This window comes from Oryzias latipes, chromosome 4 (genome assembly GCF_002234675.1).
Source record: "Oryzias latipes chromosome 4, ASM223467v1".
Taxonomy (NCBI): Eukaryota; Metazoa; Chordata; class Actinopteri; order Beloniformes; family Adrianichthyidae; genus Oryzias; species Oryzias latipes.
The window spans coordinates 14,470,155-14,495,352 of record NC_019862.2 but is presented as its reverse complement, the minus strand read 5'-3'; the positions used below and the strand labels follow the sequence as shown (position 1 = coordinate 14,495,352).

Below are 25,198 nucleotides of genomic sequence, written 5' to 3'. Positions count from 1 at the left end.
AACAACTGGTGAGTCTCCATTCTTTTTGATGTTTGGTCAGCAACCCAGGCTCCCCATTGACTTTATGTTGGGACAGGTTAAGGAACCTGTCAACGGGACCATCCATGAGTGGGTGGAAGAACATCAAGCGCGCCTGCGTGTGGCATTTGATGTGGCCAAAGACCGGTTGGCTGAAGCAGCTGCTCGTAGGAAGCGGAACCATGACAAGCATGTTCAGGAGGCTCCTCTGGACGAGGGTCAGTTAGTTCTCCTACGTGATTACAGTGTACGTGGTCGTAGGAAAATCCAAGATCTTTGGAGCTCCACCATTTACAAGGTCTTGAAAACTCCGGGTGCTGGGCAAGTGGTGTATACTATCGCCCCACAGCATGATCCTTCAAAGATCAAGAGAGTTCACCGTACTCTCTTGAAAGCATTTTTGGGGGCTCAGAGGCAAATTTTTTTGCCTAGGTCTCCACCCCCCCCTCAAGTGCTTGTTGACTCTGATGACTCGGCAGATGAGGACTTGTTTTTGCAGCTTGAGGATCCTGGCAGACCTGTTGGATTTGGCAACGGGCCGTCAGTTAGCCGAGAAGGTGCCACCAAATCACAGGCAGGTCCGTCCCGGGTGGAGTCGGTTTCCCCATGTCCCTCTGGTGCAGATGGTGTTCAGCAGGTGGTACGGAGGACGACTCGGTCTACAGCAGGGTACCACTCTAACATCCACCGTTTGCCAAGAGCTGCAGGTGGGCGGAATGCTGGGGATATGAAGCAAAACGCCAACGTGTCAGCTTTATTTCGGCCTTGGTCGTAATCGTCGGGGCGCCGATACAAAACGGGGGGGCTGGTGTGGCAGGCAGAGGGCCACTTGATTGAGATCACCTGGCACACCAGCTGCTTCATTAGCAGAGGGCTGATAAAAGCCTGTCAGTAGAGCTTCAGGCAGAGACCTGCTGCTTCCAGGTGGAAGGTGCAGCAGCCTTTGGCTGTGTGTAGGGCCCTAACCATAGCCGGGTAGGTTTGTGCGTTGTTCACCTCCAAGTTGCTGCCGCACCATTCTTATTGTTATCACTGTGTAGATCGCAGGCAGTGTTTGGCCGCTCATGCAACTCCTGTGCAGAGTCCTCTTGAGCTGCGGGAGCAGGTATGTGTGTGTGTGTGTTATGTTATACTTGGTTATTTGTGTTAATTCACACTTATTTTGTAGGTGCCGCTGTTTTGGTTTCCATTGTTTGTTTCATCCCTGCTCTACCCAACCTGGTGCACCGTGGTCCAAGAGCGGTGCCACGGCCAGCATTTTTGGGGATCGTGTGTGTGAGTGTCAGTGACTGCTGTCCATCCACGCACTGGCGAGCGGTGTGACACAGCAGGATTAACAGCTATTGGAGCGAGTCCCCCCTTCTGGCCTTCCATCGCCCCAGGCCCAGTGTCCCACCACCTAGGACTGGCGTCGGCTACGGCCACTGGATGCAAGGGGTGTGGCATTGAGCCGGGTGCACTGCAACAGAGCGCACAGCTGGGTGCAGCTGACTTGTGGGCTGGTTTAGTGACTCTTTTGGGTATCTTTTAGAATAGGAATTTTAACAATTTCAAATAAAGGTTGTCTTTTTCTTTAAAAGCACAGTATCGGTTTCCTGTGTTGGAGAGTCCTGCGTTTTTGGTTTTAGATTTCTGCTGGCGGCATTCACTGGGGAAACCATAATGCCACAGTAGTTTTCTAGAACATAGTTTCTGCAGAGCAGCAATAGCTCATTAGAAATTCACCTCTGAGTTGTGGGTGGGACTATTTGTGCGAACTAAGCCTCCGCTGACATCCCATCCTCTCTTTGTTTATATTTTCTTCTGCTAGCTTATAACCAAACACTCCTTTAGTAGTGCAACAAAACTAGCAAGCAATATTGGAGCAATCCAGCCGTACAGGTTTGAGTCAGGTGCCACCTCAGACAAAAACAAAGACGTACACGGATCTATTTGTCTGCAAGCAGATGCATCACAATGGAGCACAGCAGGGAGTGTAGCTCGCAGTAGCAGTGTCTTCGTCCCTGCTACAAGCTTTTTCCAACAGAATCTTTTTGTCTGCTCCTGATTTACAATGATTTAACTAAAGAAATAAAAATGTTCTCTAAAAATATCTAAGGGGAAAAGCTGCTAAAGTATCACCAGACTGACTAAAGTTCATACGCATCTGTCTGCCTTTCTGCACTCTTTGATTTGATTCGATTTCATTTCACACACACGCTCATTGTAAACTCAGAGAACGATCCTTTCCACCAATGTTTGAATAGTTTGTCCAAAAACTAAAGCAGATATAAAAGTTGAATGAATGTTTGGCTGCTGGGCAGTGGGCACTGGACTGGACTGGAAATGAACAAGTTGCTGGTATGAAAGCAGATTCAGTCACGGCCCAGTTGCGTCACAAAACAGCACTGAGCGGGAAACCATCCTCTGAATCTCTGCACATCACTGAACAGGAAGCAGGCAGAAGACAAAAAAACTATAAACAAACTATAAAACACGAAAAAAAACGATGATAAATCTGGGTATATTACCCCTTTTTGTTATGTCCTAACTGAGCACCTCTTTATGCCAAGTAGTCCCGATGTAGACTAAGTGTTGAATAAATAGAACAATAGAGGGAAAAAAGTGTAGGCTTCACAGAACAAAGAGACTACCACTAGCACATTCCCACTGGCAGGTTTGAATCATTCTGGTGTTTCTGTTTTCTCTGTCAAGTAAATAAATAGAACAACAAAATTGAAAATGATTGCTAACAATCGAAACAGTTCCTTTGACATGTAGGGCAGGAAAAAGTACAGACACTTAAATGTGATAATTAGAGGATGATTAGCAGACTCAGCCAGTTTTCTTCTTTGTTTTTTTCGCCTCATCTTGGTCACTGGTTATTGCCCACAAGTGAACAGCGTTTGGAGGCCCAATCATCATTCCTGAAACCTTCATTCCTTTCATTCTTTGGTTTGCTTCTGAGTGCCTTGTGTGAAAGCAAACCAGACAAAAGTGTGACATTGATCGACATTTCCTGCCCATCTGAATCGCCTTCATGGCACTCTATCCATGTGAAACCAACCAAGCAACTAAAGTGTCACAAAGTCAAAGGAAATAGGGAAAAATGTTTGACTTCACTTGCCAACTCAGAAAAAAGTGCAACTCACACAAAATGTGTGTCCAACGCAGAGTGTAACATCATGTTTTAGAGCAGAGCTAAAAAACATAAAGACCTGCTCCAAATAAAATTGTGTTTTTGTTGTTTTTAACATGATCTTGTAGCATTTATCTCATGATGGAGGACATATTGTGTATAAGGAAAATCCAAATTAAGATTGTGTTTCTGAGTATGTTTTTATTCAAGTTGTTGTGAATCAGGAGCGGACAAGAAAATGCAGTTTGAAACAGTTTGTACTTGTAATTGTTGTGTACAAATTACAATCACCAAGCCACAAGGCCACAAACTCCATTCTGATGCAACCACTTGCAGACAAATAGACCTATGAACGTCTTCATTTTCCTCATCTGAGCTGGTTTCTGGGTCTAAACTGCACAACCGGACAGCTCCAACATTGCTCGCCATTTTTGTTGGACCCCTAATGTTAGGTTGGGGTTGTGAGGGGCTGTAAGCTAGCAGGAGAAAGTGTAAACAAATGGAGGATGGGAAGTGCGGGTAGGCTTACTCAACGGTCCCACTTATAATTCAATTGTCAAGTTGAAAGAATTGTTGTTGCATGTGTTTTTCCATCACCCCATCTTCTGGACATGGTGATAAATATGCAGCAGATGCAAAAGACAAAAAAGAAAAGCATCAGGAAAAGAGACCAGTCAACCTCGTCTTAGATTTAAAAAATAGTGAAATAAAAAACATTTTTCTCACGTGTCCTGCAGCTGCAGCTCTAAGCCTTCAACAATGTGGTAACAGTTTAACACCTGATCTTTAATTAGACTGCAGTGAGCCTACTGAAAAAGAAATCCTGGTTTCAGCTCTTTGAGCAAAGTGTAAGGATTACCACAGACAATTTGAATAAGTACAAATACATTTACTGAACATGTTAATCATTATTTGAGTCTGTATTCCACACAGACACCATTTTTTCATCATTTAAGATCATGCAAATCTGTTCCCAGTCCAGCCTGCAGAGTCCATGGTTTCAGTGTTGGCCACATTGCTGCCCCAATAAATTATTATCTGCCTGTAACTCTGCAGTCTTTATGGATTATTCCTACCAGACCAAGAATGGTTTTTGGATTACGCTCTTGGATTGTCCTGGTGGAAAATTTATTACAGATCCTTCATCCCATTTCTAGAAAAAACCCAAAGTGCAAGTAAAAAAAATTTATTTTAAGAATCTTCTCCATTTACCCTCAGGACGAGAGATTCTTCTTCTCTTATTGATTCAATTACTCACTCTCGCCCCCTCCTATAGAAGACGCTTACCACCAATAGGGGGCGTAACAATTCATTTAAACAAGGATTCGATTCATATTGTATTTTGTGGTTGAATCATAATCGATATTGGTTCATTTTGAGCGTTCTGATCCACTGACCTCAAATTGATTCAGGACATGTTTAGCCAAACATTCAACCAGTGTGATTTAGAGATAAATACCTGGGTACTGAACAGTGAGGGTGAAGTCAGTGTGTGCGGCGCAGGTGAGGCGCTGACTCCTTGTGCCTCACCTGCCACTTTCTCATGTATTTGAATAGGAAATTCGCTAGTTTTTTTTTTTTTAAACCAAAGAAACATTGAAACACCCCCCCCCCCCACACACACACACACACAAAAAGTAATCACATAATAGACATGTTTAAAAAATATTTTATTTTTAATAAAAACAAACTTTATTTGTTTTATTTAAATAATAGATTTTTAAAGCTATATTTTGCCTCCCTTGACTGCACATCACTGTGTGTTCCCATGTCTTTGCTGAATTCAACTCAAACTCTTGACACAACCTCAGACCTCTCCGCCTTCATCAAATCTTCACACCTGCCTGCAATGGGACTTTTTCCAATTCTTCTTTTCAGACAACTAATTCAACCACCATCTCTGTAAAGGTATTCGGGTGCTGACAGAAAACATTTGGTTTAATGTAAGAAAATTCTTCTTAAAGATGAGCTGACCAATGTCACATCACATGATGGAAAAGAATAAATCGGATGTTGGATCATCTGTCTGTATTAACACTTATCCTTTGTCATAGCCCTGAGTTTGAATGTAAAATAATGATCCAATGTCACAAGTCAATTGAGCTTTTAACCTTCTAATGAGTCTACCTTGGTTTCATTAGGTGTATTTTCCTGTCATGTGACCTTTCATATAACAAATTCTTATTGAGTGTAAAGATGATACAAGACGTTGAGAAGTTTGCTTAAAGATGCAGTTCTAGGATTTGTCTCAATTCCTGTTTTCTTTAAATAGCTGATTACTAAGTGTCCATCTCACCTCCACCCATTGAGACACCAACTCTTGACACAACCTCAAACTCCTCCCCCTTCTTCACATCTTTAGTCTTTTCAAATTCCTCTTTTCAGACATTTAGGGGTGTTCCCAGAACATTTGGTCATCAAATAAAAAGGTTTAAGAAATTTTGCATCTGCTCAGTCCACACTCCAAAACATTAGGAGTATGGAACATTCCGAATCAACAGACTCCAGAAATTTTAAACTAGACTTCAGGTAATGAGGATTCTGTGTCTTGGCACTCTTCTCTCAGACTTTGGGACCTTGATTTCCAAATAAACAGCAAACATCTGAAGAGAAGAGGAGACAGTGGAGAAGAACTAACGGTTGGCCTCAGAAAAATCCTGCTAAACCATTCAACGCCTCACGAGGAGGAGGAAGCAGTTCTCTGCCAACACTCTCCATAGTTCATGTGATGAACTGTTGACCTCAACTAAGGACATTGTAGAGAGGAGGAAGGAATATTTTCAGGATCTCCTTTTTCTCCTTCTGTGGAGGAAGCAGGGGGTGGAGTCTATCAGCAGGCTGAAGTCACAGAGGTGATCAAAAAGCTCCTCGGTGGCGAGGATGGTGGTCAAAAAGATTAAATTCTTAGTTTTTCAATTAAACTTATGGATAATATTGTGTCTCGGGGCTGTTTGGAGCACTGACATCAATCTTAGACACCTGTGCTAATTAGTTTACCAGGTGAGTTCAATTAAAGTTATTAGCAATTAAGCTTTTCTCATTGTTCTACAAACACTTCTTTGTTTTCTTATTGACGGTAGAAGGTGCTCGTACACAAAAGCTTCAAATACGCCCATCTGAAAGAAATTTAAAAGCTTTATTAGATTTAGTTTGCATACAGGGAGTGTAATATTTCTATTTGACAAAAAACAGAGAAAAAAACTGAAGACACCAAGACAATAAATATTAAGTACTAATGTTTTTACTTTTGAACACCAAACTCCAAGGGCATGCAGAGAAGTAAAACAGCAAAGTTAAATGTTGGTACACAGACACTGTCACATATAACATACAGACCCACAAAATCATCAAGAAAAAAGTGACCCAATACTTAAAGTGACACAGCTCTGCGAGTATTAAAACATCCCATTTGTAAAGATTCAAATAATAATACAAATGTCCACTTTTTCATGTAAACAAACGTTCTGTCTAGCTTTTATTTTCTAACTAAATATGGTGCTTTGGTTCTGGAAATGCATTTTACACTTTATAAATCAATTAGGTGCTTTCTTTTCCCCCAAAATGTGCCAAAATACGAATAATAAAATTTGGTTTTCAATCTACTTTACTACGTTTTCACTCGTGTACCAAATCAAAACTACTTATAACATTATTTCTAAAATCTAAAAAGTGCTTTAAAGCAACGGTTCCCAGACATGTTCAACATGACACTGAAATCTTTGTTTTCTGATGCTCTTAAACATGACAGCACTGAGAGAACAGCGTCAGAACCATGACCTATATGACAGAAAACCAAAGAAACACTGAAGAAACAATATGATTTCAGTGATGTGGGGAAAAAAAAACATCCAGGCAAAAGTCAAGCAAATAAAAATATCAAAGCATTTTATTTGCTGTAAATCTGCAGACATATATTAAACACAATATTGTCTTGCACCTTTAGGGTATAATTGCATTTATTATACATATTAGTAAGAAAAAAACATCATATAAAGAGGATCTTGAAGGTTTAATAAAGATTTGCCAAGGTTTTCTGTGTTAAAAGACTTCTGGGCCAAAATAAAAACAAAACTTCAAAAAAAAAAAAAAAAGTCATATTTTCGTTTGACATACATGTTACATCTAACATGTCTGATTGGTAATCTCTGGTCATTCAAGGCACCAACAGTGTAATCAACTCCTTTTCTTAGAAACAACAGGTCACCATAACATCCATAGATGTTTATTTTTACTTTTTGTACAATACGTTTTTCTCAAAAATGGCTTATTTTCCCCTTTTTTCTTTTGGTTGCCCATTTTCATCCAACATACTTCTACACCATTAAAAAAAAGACTACCTTCCATTAATTTTGGTTTTAGAGGGGGTCTTTGGTTAGGCCTTTTGTGGTGCAACACCAGGCACAAATGTCAAAACACACAAAAAAGAAAAAATCCATCATCTCCTGACATAATTTAAAGCAAGATGGACTCCAAATGTCATATTATAAAATATCTTCCTAAATTATTTTCTGTTCTCCCATTATTTTTTCCCCCAAACATCCCAAGAAACTTTGTGCTTTGTATCAACAGTTTATGAAGAGGAAACATTGGTGACAGAAGGTAAACACTAAACATATCCAACTCCCTTTTTGCTGCAGCTTCTCCGTCTACAGGCTGTCAGACGTACATGTTCTCTCTCAAACATGTCTGCTCCCTGTCCTCCAAAGGCCCTTTCTTCTCAAATACATTCATTAGACCCGATCACCCTCCCATCCCACCAAAACCAGAGTGAAAAGTGAAACACTTATTTTTGGCTAAAATACTGCTACCCCCGTTGCAGCTTAAAGTTTTGACGTTTTTTTTTTGGTAATTTCTCTTTTGTTTTACAACATTAGTAAACAAGGCCACATTTAGTAGTAAAACGTCTACAGACTATTGGTCGTATTTTAACATTTGTCTGGTTAAATTCATCGAAGCATTTCTATAGGAAAAAAAGCTGCTGAATAATGGACGGTTAAAAGGACAAAACAAGCTATTATAGTTCAGCGTTTTCTTAAAGAAAAGAAAAAGGAGGCCGTTTTAGTTTTCATTCCGATGGGAATAAAATACCAAGTTCATTTCAAGATAACTCTGATAGGACTAATTATTTAACAGAAAAAATTACATTAAACAGTTAATTTACCTTCAACTGTAAACAAAACAAAGTTCTAAATTCTGGACTTTCAAAACAGGCACAATTTCTGAGCTGTTGGCAAAGAGAGGAATAGATCAATCTGTCAGTAAATGTTTTAAAACCCACACAAAAAAGAAGAGTGCTGACTAATCTCTAAGTGTCAATAATGGACGTAGAATAAACGACTTCCTCAATGAAAGTTCTGCTCGAGTTACTAAGTGCTCGACCTCATGACCTGGTCCTTCTATCAGACAAGTTCCGATGGAGCAGCAACTTCTGTGCCACATTTCACCTTTGGATTTATAACTAATTCCTAATATAATGTGACACTGTAGTTTAGGTTTACAAAATTCAATTCAAGCATTTTAGCATTGGGGAAAGCTTCATTTCTGTGATGAAAGAACAAAAGTTACCTATCGGAACACTAAAAAAAGAATTTACTCTAAAACTGGTACTTTCATGGGCACAAAAAATTAAACTTGTGTTTTCAGGGCTTTCTGCCACACGAGTAAGTAAATCCTATATTCAAGCAATGAATAGAAGCAGAAGGGAGATGCAAGAAAATAGCTTCCTATTTACACTATAGTGTTGATTAAGTGAAAAACTGTTTCCAAACTAAATGTTCCAAAGTTGTTTAAAACCTTTCCAAATCTCCGGACAGGTAAACGGACATGACCTGAGTCACATCTGTGAATGAATGGACGCCAGGCTGCATGAGCTCAGACTGTTTACATTTGCAAGAAAAAAAGAGGGATATTTCTGTAAAACCGACGAATATCTCAACAGATAAATTTTGAGGTGCAGCCCTTGTGTCAGTCTTTCTTTTTTTTTTTTTTACAGTCTGTTGCTTGACAATGAAATTCTAATACATGTACCAACTGTCACAAAGAGCCAAAGTGTAAACACTTATATAAAAGCTGACAGCTGTGTTACAAGTCCAGCATAGAAAGCAAGAAGGAAAAGAGAAGGAGTTCTGCAAGGCATAGTGTGTGTAACTCTGGGCTTATCTTCCCTGCGTCATGTTCCGCATTTTTTTGGCAATGTCGTACACGTAGGTGATGTCCGGCCTCTTCTCGGGATCCGGGTTGATGCACATGTCTACCAAGTCTCTGAGCTGGAGGGAGAGATGGAGGAGTTGTGGTTATGGAGGCGCAGAGAGAACATATACAGTTGATGACAAATTATAAAAACACTTCAAACTTTGAAGATTTTTAATACCCACTGATAAAAAAAATGTATGTTTTGGGTGTATTTAATGTGTTGTTGTGGCTGTCTTTACATTATGGAGGACATATATAAAGAAATGTAACCTTAAATTTGCATTGGTGATTTAGAAAATAAGTTGGGCGGGGCACAAGCTCCCTGCCCCACTCCATTCTGATGCCTCCACTTGCAGACAAAGGAACAATTTTACAATAAATTAAAAGATAATCAGAGTGGGGTTTTAAACAGTAGCTCATTTCAGGTGAGCTTGCTTCATTATGTAAATTACAAAGCAACAGGTAAGCAGGACCTTTCCTCCTGCTCTGCTGAATCTGCCTCTAAGCCATCTGCTCTGAAGCTCTTCCTTTGCTGCCCCTCTACTGCCATCCAGAGACGCCATTCACACTTGAAGCCAAGTGAATCAGCTGACTTGAACAGATAGACAGCCTTGCAGGCTTAACTGCCACTGCCATCATTAGAAAAAGGATAATAAAAGATGCAGAGACCAAAAAAACAAAAACATCTCCACGAAGTCGCTATGGTAACTGTCTGCCAACTTCCTGTCCGCTGTTGCGTGGCACCGGCTTCTCATCAGCCATTGTGCATCTAGGCGAGTATGTGTGTGCGTGGCTGAAACTGGGAAAAAGATGCAAATTCAGACGGTCTGAGAATTAGTCGCACGCAGAATGGAGGTGGGGGGAGCTCGGCGATGCAGATATGTAAAATATTCATGCACGTCTTTGCATGGCAAGTGGAGTTTGGGGGGGGGTGTCAGGTGGAGGAGAGGGGGTTGGAGGGTGGAAGACAGCAAAATAAGATTGAGAGGGGGGGGGGCATAAACTGAGATTGTTAAATGACACAACAAAGATGAGCAGCTGACAGTTTGCTGCCGATCCTTCAGGAGCATTGTTTACATCCAGACAGGCGCTGCAGGCACCCCCCTCATCTCCATCTCTCCATTGCCCTGTCTCTCGCTCTATCATTCCTGCTCTTCTTCGCTTTGTCTTCCTTTCTCCTCGATGGGGGTGACATGTCGGGTAACGCTTAAACTCAGCATGGTGTGTGTAGAACGAGAGCTCTTCTTACAAATACACACTAGTGCAGTTTTGGTTGAAAGTGCTTGAAATGTCTGCAAAGTTTGCCTTTATCAACCTAATGAACTAAACAGCAGTGTAATAAAATTGACTTTTATTTTGCAAGGTTTTCTATGGCATTAGAGGATCTTGTAAGATTACCTTTCACAATAAACTTTTTCATTGGTAAGTGAAAGCGAGCACCCCTTTTTGCTGCAACTATGGCTTTGGTGGCTGCTCATTTTAGAATAGCATTAAAGAATTAGTCAGTAAAACATTTACTCAATAATTAGGTTGGGTTTATGGAAATGCTGAGATTATTTAACCTGAATTCACCTGCTGTCTGCGACTCGGAAACTGTTTAGGTGTAAACGTTTTGAATTTTTATCACAATTTAGCCACATTTTTTTGTGGCCTGGAAACGACGGACACAACGAATTTACAAAGATTAACAGACATAACCTTCACTTGAAGGCATAAAAGAAAAAATGTTTCATTGATCAAAAAAATTTAATTCAAAAGGAAAAAGTGTCAGTTCGTTAAATATTAAAAGGCTGATGTTGACAGAAGATATCTTTTGATTGCTTTTTTTAAGCACAATATAACAAATATCTATTATTTTGGAATTACGAAAGCACGAAATGCAGCTTTAGGAGAGCAAATATGGCAAAATTGGCTTTTTTAACTAAATTCTCTAGTTATTTAGTCAGTAATATTAGTCCAAATCAATAGAAGAAGAGGTTATGTCTTAAAAACCTTCCTCCTTTTTATCACTGTATTTAGAGATTAAAAAAAAAGGCTGTTGGAAAATAGATGAAACATCATCTTTTTTACTTACTACTGTGATTGTGTGGTAAACAATTATTTTAAAAAATATATATGTTTAAGAAATTAAGTAATAAAGCAAAAGAACAATGACTCAAAAAATAAAAGCTTGATGCATGTGTAACTAGGTAAAAGACCTTAGAAGACGTCCTTCTGCAGAACATCTGTTCATGTATTTAGTCATCATCAGAGCTTTTGCATCTAAGAGGCATTAGTGAAGTTCATTTAGGAGAAACAAGCAAACAAAAATGGGCATCCCATGCAAAAAGTGAGATGAAAAGAGAAATCTGAACAGACTGAAAGACACGTCATTAGTAATCAGCAACAGGGCTCTACTTTACCGCAGTCTCACTGTATTACTGTGACTGGAAAAGTCCTCATCCAATCGCATGATTTCATGTTGATTTGTGGAAACATGACACTAGTCATTTTGTGTTAGGCTACTTTAAATCATGACCACATGCTTTAGATTACGCATTTGAAAAGTTCAAACGCAAAACAAAATAAATCCTAGCTGGTCTTTTAATCACAACAATCACAATCGCATTGTTTCTCTAGCACAGAACAGATAGGCTGAGTTCATAAAGATATCTAAAAATAGAATAAAACAAATAGGCAACAGGATTGAAAAAGAAGAAACTTAAAATAGAACTTCACTTAAGGGATTGTCAAATGTTTACAGTCTACAGGAGTCAGAACTATTAAGGCTTCTGCTGAATTCATAAACAGGTCTATGTTTGAAGGCATTGAAATATAAGGTGAACTATAACATTGTTGTTAATACTTACCTCTTGTGAGTAATGATCTGAGGGAAGAGGGGGGTAGTCGCACTGTTGAATCTTCGTGCAAAGGGAGTACAAGTTCATCTTATCCCCGTAGAAGGGACTCTGTAAGGCAGCCATCTGAAGCACAGACATGAGAAGAAACATTGAAGAGACAAGAAAAGGAGAAGTGGGTGTGAGACGAAGAGCAGACATAAAAAACAAAACGAGTCAAACTACCAATCTAACTCTCAACAGGTGGTACACAGAGGACACAGCAGTGGTCTGTTAAAAGCAGCGTCTGCGCAGTTCATTGCTATTAAGGTCTTCAACAGGTTTTTCTTTCTTTGGGGGGTAAATAAAGATGAGAAATCAGTGTATGTAAAGTTCTGCGTTCATGTCAAATCCATACTTTGTGCTTTCAAGACAAGGAAGTATGATTAAATAACCATTCTGAAGGTTTTTGAAGCTTATGGCTACCCCTTACTGACAATTTTCCAAAGGTGACAGAAAAAAACTTCAACAAAAAAGGAGTTGTTTTTTTTTTTTGGTTAGCTTAAGCAGAACAAATATAGTTTTCCAGAAAACAAATGCAAGAAGAGATAAAAGGATGGATAAACTGAGTGATGAGTCAAAAATCCTCTTCTACCATTTAAAAATGAAAATTAAGAAAGATGACAGATTCTATCACTATGATCTGAAAATCCCCCCCCCCCCTGCTAAAACAACCTAACCACCATATTTTTTCTCTAAATTAGATTACTATAAAAATAATTTACTTAGAAATTCCCTGAAAAGTGGATTTAAAGATATTTTTGCTTAGTGCAGTTTTCAAAGGACAAAAGAAGTAAAACTTTTTTTTTTTTTAAACGGGGCTTCATATTACAAATTAGCTTTAATAACACGACTTTTAATTAAAAAAATTGAATACAGTCTTTAGCAGAAGAAATTAGAGCTGGATTTAATTAACTCTAACATTTCACCTGAAAATACCCCAATAAAAATTGATCCCATCAATGAACATCTTCCCTCTTTAGGCCATTTCATTATTTGTTTTTTTAATACTTGTTTTTAATGTAAAAAAATTCTGTTTATTCATAAAAGTTCAACACTAACATCTACTATAAGAAACTGTTTTTATGACATAAAAATTGGGTGGAAGTTTGAATTGATATTTAACCAAGTTTTGTTGAATTATGAATCTAATCATTAACATGTCAAATAAAATCATATCAAATTAGTATCCTGTGGGGGGGGGGGGGGGGGGGGGGGGGCCTTCATTGCTTACAACTGGTTTTGTTTTCTTTACAGGTCACAGCAGCCATGCCTGACTGGTTTTTAGGTCCCACATTTAGCGATAAATTTAACAAATAGACTGATCTTCATGTAATTTTCTGAACTTTTGATAAGACTGAATAATATGGAATAATTTTTCTGACTTTTCTAAAGATGCATCTGCTGGGTTTTAAGATTTTTATCAAATTTGCTTAGAGTCTGCTAATTAAAAAAGAAAAAAACATATGAAAGAAAATCTACATTTAACTTAACTGAAATCTTTTTATATAAAATCTTAATGCTTTGTTGTCTTTGTGATGTAGAAGTGATAGTAGTTGTATAAAGACAGGTTTTACAAAAAATGTACTTTACCAAAGGGAGATTTTTGGGATGAGACCAATTTTTACAACACAGGACAACAATAGGAGGACTCCCGTCAAAATGAACCTTATATTAGCTAAATGCAATGACTTTACTATAAATAATCAAAACAAAAAAAAATCAGATTGAAGTATTTCTTTTTAATGTGTGAAGGAATCATAAGAATGAATAGTGGGAAGTTAAATTAATGGCAGTAGAGTTTCAACGGGTCAATTCTCTTCTGGACATTATTTACCATCATGCACTTTTTGATATTCTTAATCAAACTGACACCTTATCGCACGCCCCACAACACTGCAGAGTTGCATTAGGAGATAATATCTCCATCTATCTTTCTCCCATCTTTTACAAGCATTGTTGTTGAGGCTGGCACAGCGGGTGGTTGACAGTGATGAGAGGTGTTTGGAAATGCTGTGTTCCTGTGTGTGTCAGCAGCAGTGATACACTTATCTCAGAAACAAAGCTTCATATCTTTGGTTTTAGATTTCAAATTCAATTCTAGAGTATTTGGAGAAAATAGCATGTGGTAATCTTTGAAGTAAAGCTGGAAAACAGTTTCATATTGAGACAAATGCACCCGGGCTGCTTTTTGAAGGTTGGATTACAGGTGTGTAAAATTAACCTTAATTTTGAATTTTAAAAGGCATTAAACCATAAAAAATATTAATAATTTCAAACTCATCCGTTCATATTTGTTTTGCTAAAATCAATGACAGGTCTTCATTTATTCCAGCCAGATTTGCAGTTGGTCTTTTATCAGAAACAGATTTTAGATTAAATGCACCTCTTCCAAATAAACCACTCACTAATTCAGCCATTTTTTATAACATATGACAACATAACTTGCAGAGAAAAAATGTAGGCTTCAGATGAATGTGTGTGTTTTTTTTACAGATTTGGAATCTTATCACCACCCATGGATGGATGGACAGGAAATAAATATTTTTCTTCTTGATATCAAAGACTATTAAAGCATTTTGGAGAAAACCAAGTGGAAAGACTCCTTTCTGCAACCAAACGCCCACAATTTAATAAGCAGGAGAAAAAAAGGACTGAGACACAAACACAGCAAAAAAGAAGAAACCAGGCAACTACAGACACCAGGAGGCAAAGGGTTAAACAAGACCCCCTCGTATTTTCATGCATCTTCTGCTTTTGACAGATGAAAAATGTCAACTGTCCTGTTTGTATTTGGGAGTTTTTGCACTATTCATCTGCTTCATTAGTGCCTGCTGCTCCTAGCCCCTGACAGCTGCCGGCCCCCTGCTCACAGTGTATACACACACACACACAAACACACACGAACAAAAGCATAAAGATGCATCCACACACACACACAGAAGATATCCACACTTGCACTATTTTTTTAGATTGTGTTGTCGCAGCTGTTTAGATGATTGACTCCTTCCCTGACCTCAGAGGCCCTAGTGTGTTACAGTGTGTGTGTGTCACTGTGTGTGTGTGTGTGTGTGTCACTGTGTGTGCAAGTATATGGTTCATTGATATTCGAGAGACATATAATGCACACGCATGCCTGCTGTCTGTCTGTGTGAGCTGCTGGTGGCAAGAGATGTGCACATTCTTAAAACTACGTGCTCACAGGTTTTCAGCCCTGTTTTTGTGAGGACCCTCACCCACATGATTTCTACCATGTTCCCAGCTTCGTCCCAACAGTCACAACTAAAAACATCAACTCCATTACTTGATCCTGAAACACTGAGTTTTTTTAACCTTGAATATCCAATTGAAACGGCTGAAACTGATAAATACCACAATGTATTGTGTGTGTTCAAAAGCTCACAATTGGGCTTTTCCTTTCCTAGTTTACACCTGATCCTGTTTTTTTTGCATTACTGCTATGAGCTGAACAGTTAGAACAAAAAGGCTTAAAAAACATCAGACATTCTGTCATAGTAATAAAAAAGACAGTCTTTCATCAAATTTAAGAAAAAGGTTCTATCGTACACCACTAGAAAGAGTCAGACTTAAGTGAAGGTTCAGATTTCAGCTCCAGGTTCATAACTCTTAAGCCAGTTTTCTGTATAGTTTAACAGGAACGTGATGGACTGGTGACCTGTCCACAGTGTACTCCAACTTCCCCAACCATAGCTGGTATAGGCTCCAGCAACCTAGTGATCCCAAAAGGGATTAAGTGGGCTTGGACTACAGATGGATGGCTTAATATGATTTTTGGTCAAAACAGAACCCAAATTCACTACCCCGTCGTGAATAGATCAAGCTGGCAGCGCAAAAAGTCCAACAACAAACCTTTGCGAGAATGAGGGAATCGAAGCAAAAAAAAGTTTCATATTATGAAAGTCAAGGTTTAATTAAAAGATTATTTTAAACATGTTATGCAGTGCGATAATTTCTTGTCCAGCTGTTAGCACACTGTACTGTGTAGCCCAGTCGAAAATTTGAAAGAAAGAAAAAAGAAATAAATTTTAGACTAGGCCACTGAAAGATTAAAATTTATTTTTTGAAAAAAAAAAAAAAGTTCAATGGCCACTTGTTTGGGTTTGTTTAACAAGTTTTCTTATTCCATTGGGAATGAAGTTATTTTGGTTTTGTATGTTGTAAAAATTGATTTTGCCCCACAGCCTAACCTGTATGTATTTTTTGTTAAGTCTGAAATTTGATTTGTTATGTTACCTGTCCGTATAATGAGCCATCCATTCAGAGATAAGTGGGTGTGTCTAAGAGGTGCAATCGAAAACAAACGTTTCACTAACGGGCAGAGACAGTCAGACCTTGGTGAGGAGCGGAGCTGACGCTGAAGGCTACGATTTTTTCAAGTTCGACGCAGAGTCAACTTTCTGTTAAAATTGTGGACACTGTTTGTCATGTAAGTAATGAGTTTTTTGATGTGTTTAAACTGCTCGTTTGGCACCATGGCTACATATTACAAAATGCAGCCGAATGCTAATTGCGACTAGCTTTAGCATATTAAGTGTAACGTGGTGGGATAGTTTCTCACTGTGCTAGGTAAAAGTAACCCAAAATGAATTCTCAAAGTTCTAAATGGGACTTTTATGCAATTGACCATAGACGAGTCTTTTTTGGACCCTGTGGAAGACTGAGCACCTGTGGAGGACCGAGCACCCGTGGAAGATCGAGCACACCCTGCCGGTCGTCTGAGCGATTCCAACCCCCAGGCCTCAGAGATTCCCGCCTCCGCTGTCCTGCTGTGCAGCTGGATGACGCTGAGTTTGCCTGCAGAGCATTTTCGCCCGCCAACAGTTGCCCTAACCATCCGATAAGTGAGTACGTGCACGTTTTTTTTTTCTGCTTGCTTAGCAAGTGAAAGGGCCCTCTTCAGTTTTTGGCCACAACGCACCCGAGCATCGATCAGGCCTGCAACAAAAAAAAAAAAAAAGTAAAAAGGGGACTATACCAATATTTTGTTGCTGTGTTTTCAGTGTAAGGAACTGATTTTTTTCTTTTTTTTTTCCCACCTCTTCTTAATTAACGTAAACTGTATTTTTTATTTATTTTAACTGTGTGTGGGGGTTAATTTAAAATAAAGGAAAAAAATAATAAAATAAGGTTGTAATGTTTAAATTCAAATTATTCTTAGTAGGAAAATTCTAATGTTAAATTCCTGTTAAGTGGAGGCACCGCCGATTTCCAGTATTGTTTTTTGTATTAAATTAAGTGTTTTTTGTATTTCCTGTTACCCCTAACTAAATCAAATTAGACGAATCCAGGACACCGCCCTTAGTAATACGACTTAATAACAGAGGGTTATTCGTCTAGTTACATGGGATAGGTGTTACACAATTGGAGGCACCGCTGGGATTCAAATAATAAAATTTATATGTCATTGGCTCTTTTGAAAACAAAACAATGGCCTTTAAACAAAATCACAGTGTTCCAAATGTAAGCAACTGGTGTAGAGGTGAAGGTGTGGATACGTCACATGCTCTAATGGCAATGGGTATTTCTGAAGAAACTCCGGTTGACACTGTTGAACTTGCACTCGAAACCATAAAAGCTATTGGCAAAGTGAGAGTACGAGGCAAAATGTTTGATCCAGATAGCAACACAGTAACTGTGCTTTGCGAATGCCGAGAAGAAATAGATTCAACTAAGGTTCCTACCGAACTGGTTGTCGATGAAGGTGTTAAGTGGACTTTAGTTACTGTTGAACGAGAACAGAGTTCTGGTTTATTCTCAGAAAAACTGGTCAAGTTTCTCCAAGATGAAGGAAAATCTCTTGATGATGTAACTCAGCTATGTAGTCCCGTTCTTTCTGCGAACCAAAATGCTGAATCTGTCATTCGTGCATTGAATGATTTAGCACAGTCACCCAAAAACAATGAACATAGTTCCTACAGGCGTCTAAGAACATTTTCTGGAGTCCATCCTACTCCACCTGGAGAAGATAACTTGGATAACTGGATGGAACAAGCTAAGTTCATGGTGGATGAATATGAGTACACAGACAGGGAGAAAAAACGAAGAATCGTTGAAAGTCTCAAAGGACCAGCTTTGGAGATCATCCAAGCTGTGCGCATGTCAAATCCTGACGCAACTCATATGGATTACATTGAAGTCCTCGAGAGTACTTTTGGAACTGTAGAGTCAGGTGAAGAACTGTATTTTACATTCAAAGCTCTTCACCAAAAGCCGAATGAGTGCCTGTCAGATTTCTTGCTCAGATTAGAACGAACATTGAATAAGGTTGTGAAAAGGGGAGGCCTAAACGTCCATGAAGTCAATAAAGCTAGACTAGAGCAACTCATTAAGGGTGCCACTGAGTCTGATATAATGCTACTTAATCTAAATCTTAGAGAGAGGCGAAGTGCCCCCCCATCATTTCTCAGTTTACTCAAAGAGATTCGTGAAGAAGAGGAGCATGAATTAGCCAGACAAAAGCTCAAAAAGCCATCAAAACAGTATGTTCGCAGTGTACAAACCACTGAGTCGGAGCATAAAAAAAATGAGTCAGCTGATCTTCAAACAGAAGTTCAAGAACTTAAGGAAAAATTAAAAGCACTAAATAAACAGTCAACAGCAAGCAAACAAGGGTCCAAAAAAGAAAAAAAATGCAAAGCAGAATCCGATGAAGTGCAAAAACTGAAAAGGGAAGTTAAAGCTCTCCAAAATCAGATAAATGTAATGTCAGTAAAGCCAAAAACATATACAACAGACACGGGTTACTACCCCAGATACAAGACTGAGTGCAGTGCTAAACCTGCTCAGTCAAAACCAAATAATACAAAAGAGTCTGATTATTTTTGTTATCATTGCGGAGAAAACGGACACATTGCTCCAAAATGTACGGCTCCGGAAAACTCGCAAAAAGTGATACAAAAACTCATAAGACAAGCCCGACGTGGTACTGATGCCCCTAGAGAAAGAAAGAAGGATCAAAAAGAGCATATTGCTCATGTCAATAAAACCAGCGTACCCATTCATAACTCAGACATCCCTCCGGGTCTGATTGGTCCATCTTCTATTGCCGAAATCAAAGTCAACAACATTTCCTGCAAAGGTCTTATGGATTCCGGGTCCACAGTGACCATTATCTTTGAGGATTGGTATAAGAGAAATATCTCACACATACCTCTCCAACCAATTTCCAGTCTCGCGATCTGGGGTTTATCTGCAGAGTCATATCCCTACTGTGGCTGCGTAGTCGTGGAAATGGAATTTCCTGAAGATGTGACTGGTGTTAAAGGGCCAGTTACTGTTTTAGCCCTCATCTGTCCTGAACCTCGTCAAGGTCATGAAACTCCAGTTGTTGTGGGTACAAATGCTTTTCTTTTCCGCAGGCTCTTTCAGATTTGCAAGGAAAATAACAGTGAATGTAAAATCAGCTCTATGAGAGTTAAAGCTGTTTACGATCAAATAAAAGTTCAGCCACCGCAGTCAAATACAGAAGAAAAACCAATCGGACAAGTTAAATGGCCGGGACCAGGTCCACTTACTCTAGCTCCCGGTGAAAAGTTTAAGGCTACGTGCACCATCGAGCATAGAGCTACAAACTCGCAAGATGTAGTACTGGTTGAAGCTCCCGTTGTTTCTCAACTTCCCTCTGGTGTGTTAGTACAACCAGGTGTTCTTCTGGAGAGTGATATTGATGAGAACAGTTTCACTGTGCTTTTGCAAAATGAGTCAGAGAAGCCCACCTGCATTCAGGTTGGGACTGTTGTTGCAGAAATGCACACTGTTGACATTGTCACAAATCCACAAGCCCTGGAGTCAAAGCATACTGCTTTAGACGCCAACCTTTTTGATTTTGGTGATTCTCCTGTCTCGGAAGAATGGAAAAACAGACTAAGACAAAAGTTAATGGCACGACGCAATGTTTTTTCCCTTGATGAATGGGATGTGGGACTAGCAAAAGATGTTGAACACAAAATCCGATTAAGTGACTCAACCCCTTTCCGAGAAAGGTCGCGACGTTTAGCTCCAGCTGACATTGACGATGTGAGAAAACACTTGCAGCAGTTGATAAAGGCAGGTGTTATCAAAGAGTCTCGCAGCCAATACGCATCACCAATAGTAGTTGTGCGTAAAAAGAACGGTTCGATCAGAATTTGCATTGACTACAGAACCCTAAACAGTCGGACTATACCTGATCAATACACCATTCCGCGTGTAGATGACGCCTTGGATTGCCTTACTGGTAGTAAATGGTTCTCCGTTTTGGATCTCCGAAGTGGTTATTATCAAATAGCCATGTCGGAAGAAGACAAGGAAAAAACTGCATTTATCTGCCCCCTCGGATTTTACCAGTTTGAGCGCATGCCTCAAGGAATTACCGGAGCTCCAGCTACTTTTCAGCGGCTGATGGAGAAAGCTGTTGGTGATATGCACCTGCTCCAAGTCATCGTGTATCTGGATGACATCATCGTGTTTGGCAAAACGCTCGAAGAACACGAGCAACGTCTCCTAAAAGTATTAGATCGACTCGAAGAGTATGGTCTCAAAGTGTCCATTGACAAATGTCAGTTTTGTCAGTCTCAAGTAAAATATGTCGGACACATAGTGTCAGAAAAAGGCATTGCGACTGATCCCGAAAAAGTTGCGGTAGTTACAAACTGGCCTGAACCAACAGATCTCAAGACCCTAAGATCTTTTCTTGGTTTCTGCGGGTACTACCGCAGATTTATAGCCAACTACTCAAGCATAGTCCGTCCCCTAACTGAACTCACCAAAGGCTATCCACCTACGCAAAAAAATAAGAAAAACAAACCAAAAGATTCCTCCAAGAGTTATTTCAAACCATCTGAGCCATTCAAAGAACGCTGGGATGAGGCTTGTCACAAAGCGTTCGAAACAATAATCCACCATTTGACAAATGCCCCGGTGTTGGCCTTCACGGATCCCACCAAACCTTATATTTTGCACGTAGACGCGAGCATGAATGGTTTAGGTGCTGTCCTTAACCAAGAGCACCCTGAAGGTCTTAAACCAGTCGCATTTGCTAGCAGAAAACTAAGCGACTCTGAGCGAAACTACCCGGTACATCAACTTGAATTTTTGGCTTTGAAATGGTCCGTTGTCGATAAATTTCATGATTACCTCTATGGTGCAAAATTCACCGTCAGAACAGACAACAATCCGCTGACTTACGTACTGACAACGGCCAAACTAAATGCAGTTGGACATCGCTGGCTTGCAGCATTAGCCACGTATGATTTTAACATCCAATATCGGCCCGGTCGTCACAACATCGACGCCGACCTCTTATCACGTCAGTATAGTGATACAAACCAATGGACAGATGTGCCTAAATCAGCAATAAAAGCTATTTGTAAAAAAGAAACCTCAGCCAACTCATCCAGATTTGCTGATCAATTGGGTGTCCCCCCAGCAGCGATCCCAGAAGCTTATGCTTTTCCAGTTAGTTTGAGCGCACAGTTTATTGATCAACTGTCACCCAAAGAGCTCCAAGTTGCTCAAGATCTTGACTTAGTCATTGGTCCTGTCAAACAAGCCATTCATTCAGGCAAACAGGCTGTCGTAACCAAGACGGATTCCCCTGACATAACATTATTATCGCGTGAAAGACCCCGCCTCAAGTTAAACGAAGGACTGCTGTACCGATTGAGAAAAATACCAAACGGTACAGAAAACAAACAGTTGCTTTTGCCAGAACGATATCGAACTAGTGTTATGAAATCACTACATGATGATTGTGGACATCTTGGAGTAGAAAAAACCTCAGAACTGCTCAAAGATCGATTTTATTGGCCACGCATGAATGCCGATGTGGATCAATACATTAAGACATGTGGACGCTGTATTTCACGAAAAACTCTTCCACAACGTTCCTCACCTCTTAATCAAATCACGAGCAATGGTCCATTAGATCTTGTTTGTATTGATTTTCTCCAAATTGAGCCAGACAACAAAGGTATTCAAAATGTGCTTGTAGTAACTGATCATTTCACTCGTTACGCACAGGCATTTCCAACTAAAGACCAGAAGTCAGTTACTGTCGCAAAAGTACTGTGGGAAAAGTATTTTGTCCACTATGGATTGCCCGCCAGAATACATTCAGATCAAGGTAGAGATTTTGAGAGCCGACTCAATAAAGAGCTACTCTCTATGCTCGGCATTCGAAAATCCCGCACATCTCCTTATCATCCCCAAGGCGATGCGCAACCTGAACGGTTCAACAGAACACTTCTTTCAATGCTGGGAACACTGGAAAACATAAAGAAACATAACTGGAGTCAACATATTGGTCAGTTAGTACATGCGTACAACTGTTCAAAAAATGAATCAACCGGATATTCGCCATACTTTTTAATGTTCGGTCGAAACGCCAGATTGCCCATCGACATCTGTTTTGATGCAGCGTTTGAGAAAAACACAGAAAACTCCCATTTACAATACGTTGAAAAAATGAAAAAAGAACTGAAACATGCCTATCATCTAGCAACAGAGAGTGCAACTAAAAACCATCTTAGAAACAAATCTAGATATGATCAACGTGTGATAGACCAACCACTACAAGAAGGTGACAGAGTTCTTATTAGAAATGTTGGCCTTACTGGAAAACACAAGCTGCAAGACAGATGGAAGCCAATCCCGTACGTTGTAGTAAGAAAACTACCAAATCTACCCGTCTATAAAGTCGAACCTGAACAAGGACCAGGAAGTGTCAAAACTTTGCATAGAGATCATCTACTTCCTATTGGTTACCTTGTCAGGATTCCAGAAATTTCAAAAGCAACCAAAAGTGTCAACCCTCCGATCACAAGACAGAGACAAAAATATCGTCAAAGTGAAAGTTACTCCCACTCTGGGATGAGCAACTCTTCTTCAGACTCAGAGTATGCGTGCGAGTACCCCAAAAAGGACCAAGTTCAAAGATTAGTCCAAAGATCTCTAGGATCAGTGTCCGACAAATCAAACTGTGACAAGTCCTCCTCTGGGGGTGAACCAGAACATGAAACAAATGAAAATAATCATAATGAAAGTGAACATTCAGACTTTGAACCTGAAACGAATGAAGAAGAAACAGACACAGACACAAATGTTGAGAGTTCAAAACACAGGAAATCAACTCGAGAAGTGAAGCCAGTCATTCGATTGAGTTATGACAAACCTGGAAAACAAACTGAGGAACCTGTAACCATAGTTCATCATGGTATGGTTATTCAGTTGAACCTTAGTTCGCATGACAATCTTCCCAAACCTAAGAAACACCTTAAATCTTTGTATAGATATTGACATTAGATGAGGACATCTAAACCTTTTAGAACGGGGAGAGTGTAGCCCAGTCGAAAATTTGAAAGAAAGAAAAAAGAAATAAATTTTAGACTAGGCCACTGAAAGATTAAAATTTATTTTTTGAAAAAAAAAAAAAGTTCAATGGCCACTTGTTTGGGTTTGTTTAACAAGTTTTCTTATTCCATTGGGAATGAAGTTATTTTGGTTTTGTATGTTGTAAAAATTGATTTTGCCCCACAGCCTAACCTGTATGTATTTTTTGTTAAGTCTGAAATTTGATTTGTTATGTTACCTGTCCGTATAATGAGCCATCCATTCAGAGATAAGTGGGTGTGTCTAAGAGGTGCAATCGAAAACAAACGTTTCACTAACGGGCAGAGATAGTCAGACCTTGGTGAGGAGCGGAGCTGACGCTGAAGGCTACGATTTTTTCAAGTTCGACGCAGAGTCAACTTTCTGTTAAAATTGTGGACACTGTTTGTCATGTAAGTAATGAGTTTTTTGATGTGTTTAAACTGCTCGTTTGGCACCATGGCTACATATTACAAAATGCAGCCGAATGCTAATTGCGACTAGCTTTAGAATATTAAGTGTAACGTGGTGGGATAGTTTTTCACTGTGCTAGGTAAAAGTAACCCAAAATGAATTCTCAAAGTTCTAAATGGGACTTTTATGCAATTGACCATAGACGAGTCTTTTTTGGACCCTGTGGAAGACTGAGCACCTGTGGAGGACCGAGCACCCGTGGAAGATCGAGCACACCCTGCCGGTCGTCTGAGCGATTCCAACCCCCAGGCCTCAGAGATTCCCGCCTCCGCTGTCCTGCTGTGCAGCTGGATGACGCTGAGTTTGCCTGCAGAGCATTTTCGCCCGCCAACAGTTGCCCTAACCATCCGATAAGTGAGTACGTGCACGTTTTTTTTTTCTGCTTGCTTAGCAAGTGAAAGGGCCCTCTTCAGTTTTTGGCCACAACGCACCCGAGCATCGATCAGGCCTGCAACAAAAAAAAAAAAAAAGTAAAAAGGGGACTATACCAATATTTTGTTGCTGTGTTTTCAGTGTAAGGAACTGATTTTTTTCTTTTTTTTTTTCCCACCTCTTCTTAATTAACGTAAACTGTATTTTTTATTTATTTTAACTGTGTGTGGGGGTTAATTTAAAATAAAGGAAAAAAATAATAAAATAAGGTTGTAATGTTTAAATTCAAATTATTCTTAGTAGGAAAATTCTAATGTTAAATTCCTGTTAAGTGGAGGCACCGCCGATTTCCAGTATTGTTTTTTGTATTAAATTAAGTGTTTTTTGTATTTCTTGTTACCCCTAACTAAATCAAATTAGACGAATCCAGGACACCGCCCTTAGTAATACGACTTAATAACAGAGGGTTATTCGTGTAGTTACATGGGATAGGTGTTACAACTGTAATACTAAACTTGGCCATTAAAACACTATTAAGATATCTTAGTAACCCATTGGAAAGAAAGAAAAAGATGGGAGTTTAAATTAAAATAACAGATAACAAGAGTATAACGCTAGTGAATGAAGTGCCATTGTTCCTTTTAATACTTCTATTAGAAGTAAAATGAACATTCAGAGCAAATGGTCTGATGATTAACAGCATGGATGACCCATGAATAGGAAAAAATTGGGGTTTTATATGTATTTAAGTTTTTAAGTATCTGGTCTGAATATCAGCGAA

The 25,198-nt window shown here is 39.4% G+C and overlaps 2 protein-coding genes across 3 annotated transcripts in view; one reads left to right on the top strand and one right to left on the bottom strand.

Moving 5' to 3' along the window:
• Window positions 1-6,253: 6,253 nt before the first annotated feature.
• nek7 (NIMA related kinase 7) overlaps window positions 6,254-25,198 on the bottom strand; it is a 67,110-nt gene continuing 48,165 nt past the window's right edge. Inside the window, exons 9-10 of the mRNA XM_023954265.1 lie at window positions 12,178-12,291; window positions 6,254-9,402 (exon numbers count right to left, since the gene is read on the bottom strand). Coding sequence (XP_023810033.1) covers window positions 9,292-9,402; window positions 12,178-12,291 — 225 coding nt within the window. The 3' untranslated portion in view covers window positions 6,254-9,291. The remainder of the gene's footprint in view (window positions 9,403-12,177; window positions 12,292-25,198) is intronic.
• LOC111947363 lies at window positions 13,448-24,515 on the top strand. 2 transcript variants are annotated; one of them, XR_002873182.1, is made up of 2 exons: window positions 13,448-23,984; window positions 24,188-24,515. XR_002873182.1 is itself a non-coding variant. In XM_023954264.1 (2 exons), the coding sequence occupies exon 2, from the start codon at window positions 17,653-17,655 to the stop codon at window positions 23,497-23,499; it is 5,847 nt and encodes a 1,948-aa protein (XP_023810032.1). In that variant the 5' UTR covers window positions 13,448-16,651; window positions 16,855-17,652; the 3' UTR covers window positions 23,500-24,515. The 2 variants fall into 2 exon arrangements, 1 of the variants encoding a protein (XP_023810032.1); XM_023954264.1 differs by having other exon boundaries at window positions 13,448-16,651; window positions 16,855-24,515.

Coding starts and splice junctions, on each gene's coding strand:
- LOC111947363 (XM_023954264.1), top strand. CDS start 17,653: ATGGCCTTTAAACAAAATCACAGTGTTCCAAATGTAAGCAACTGGTGT.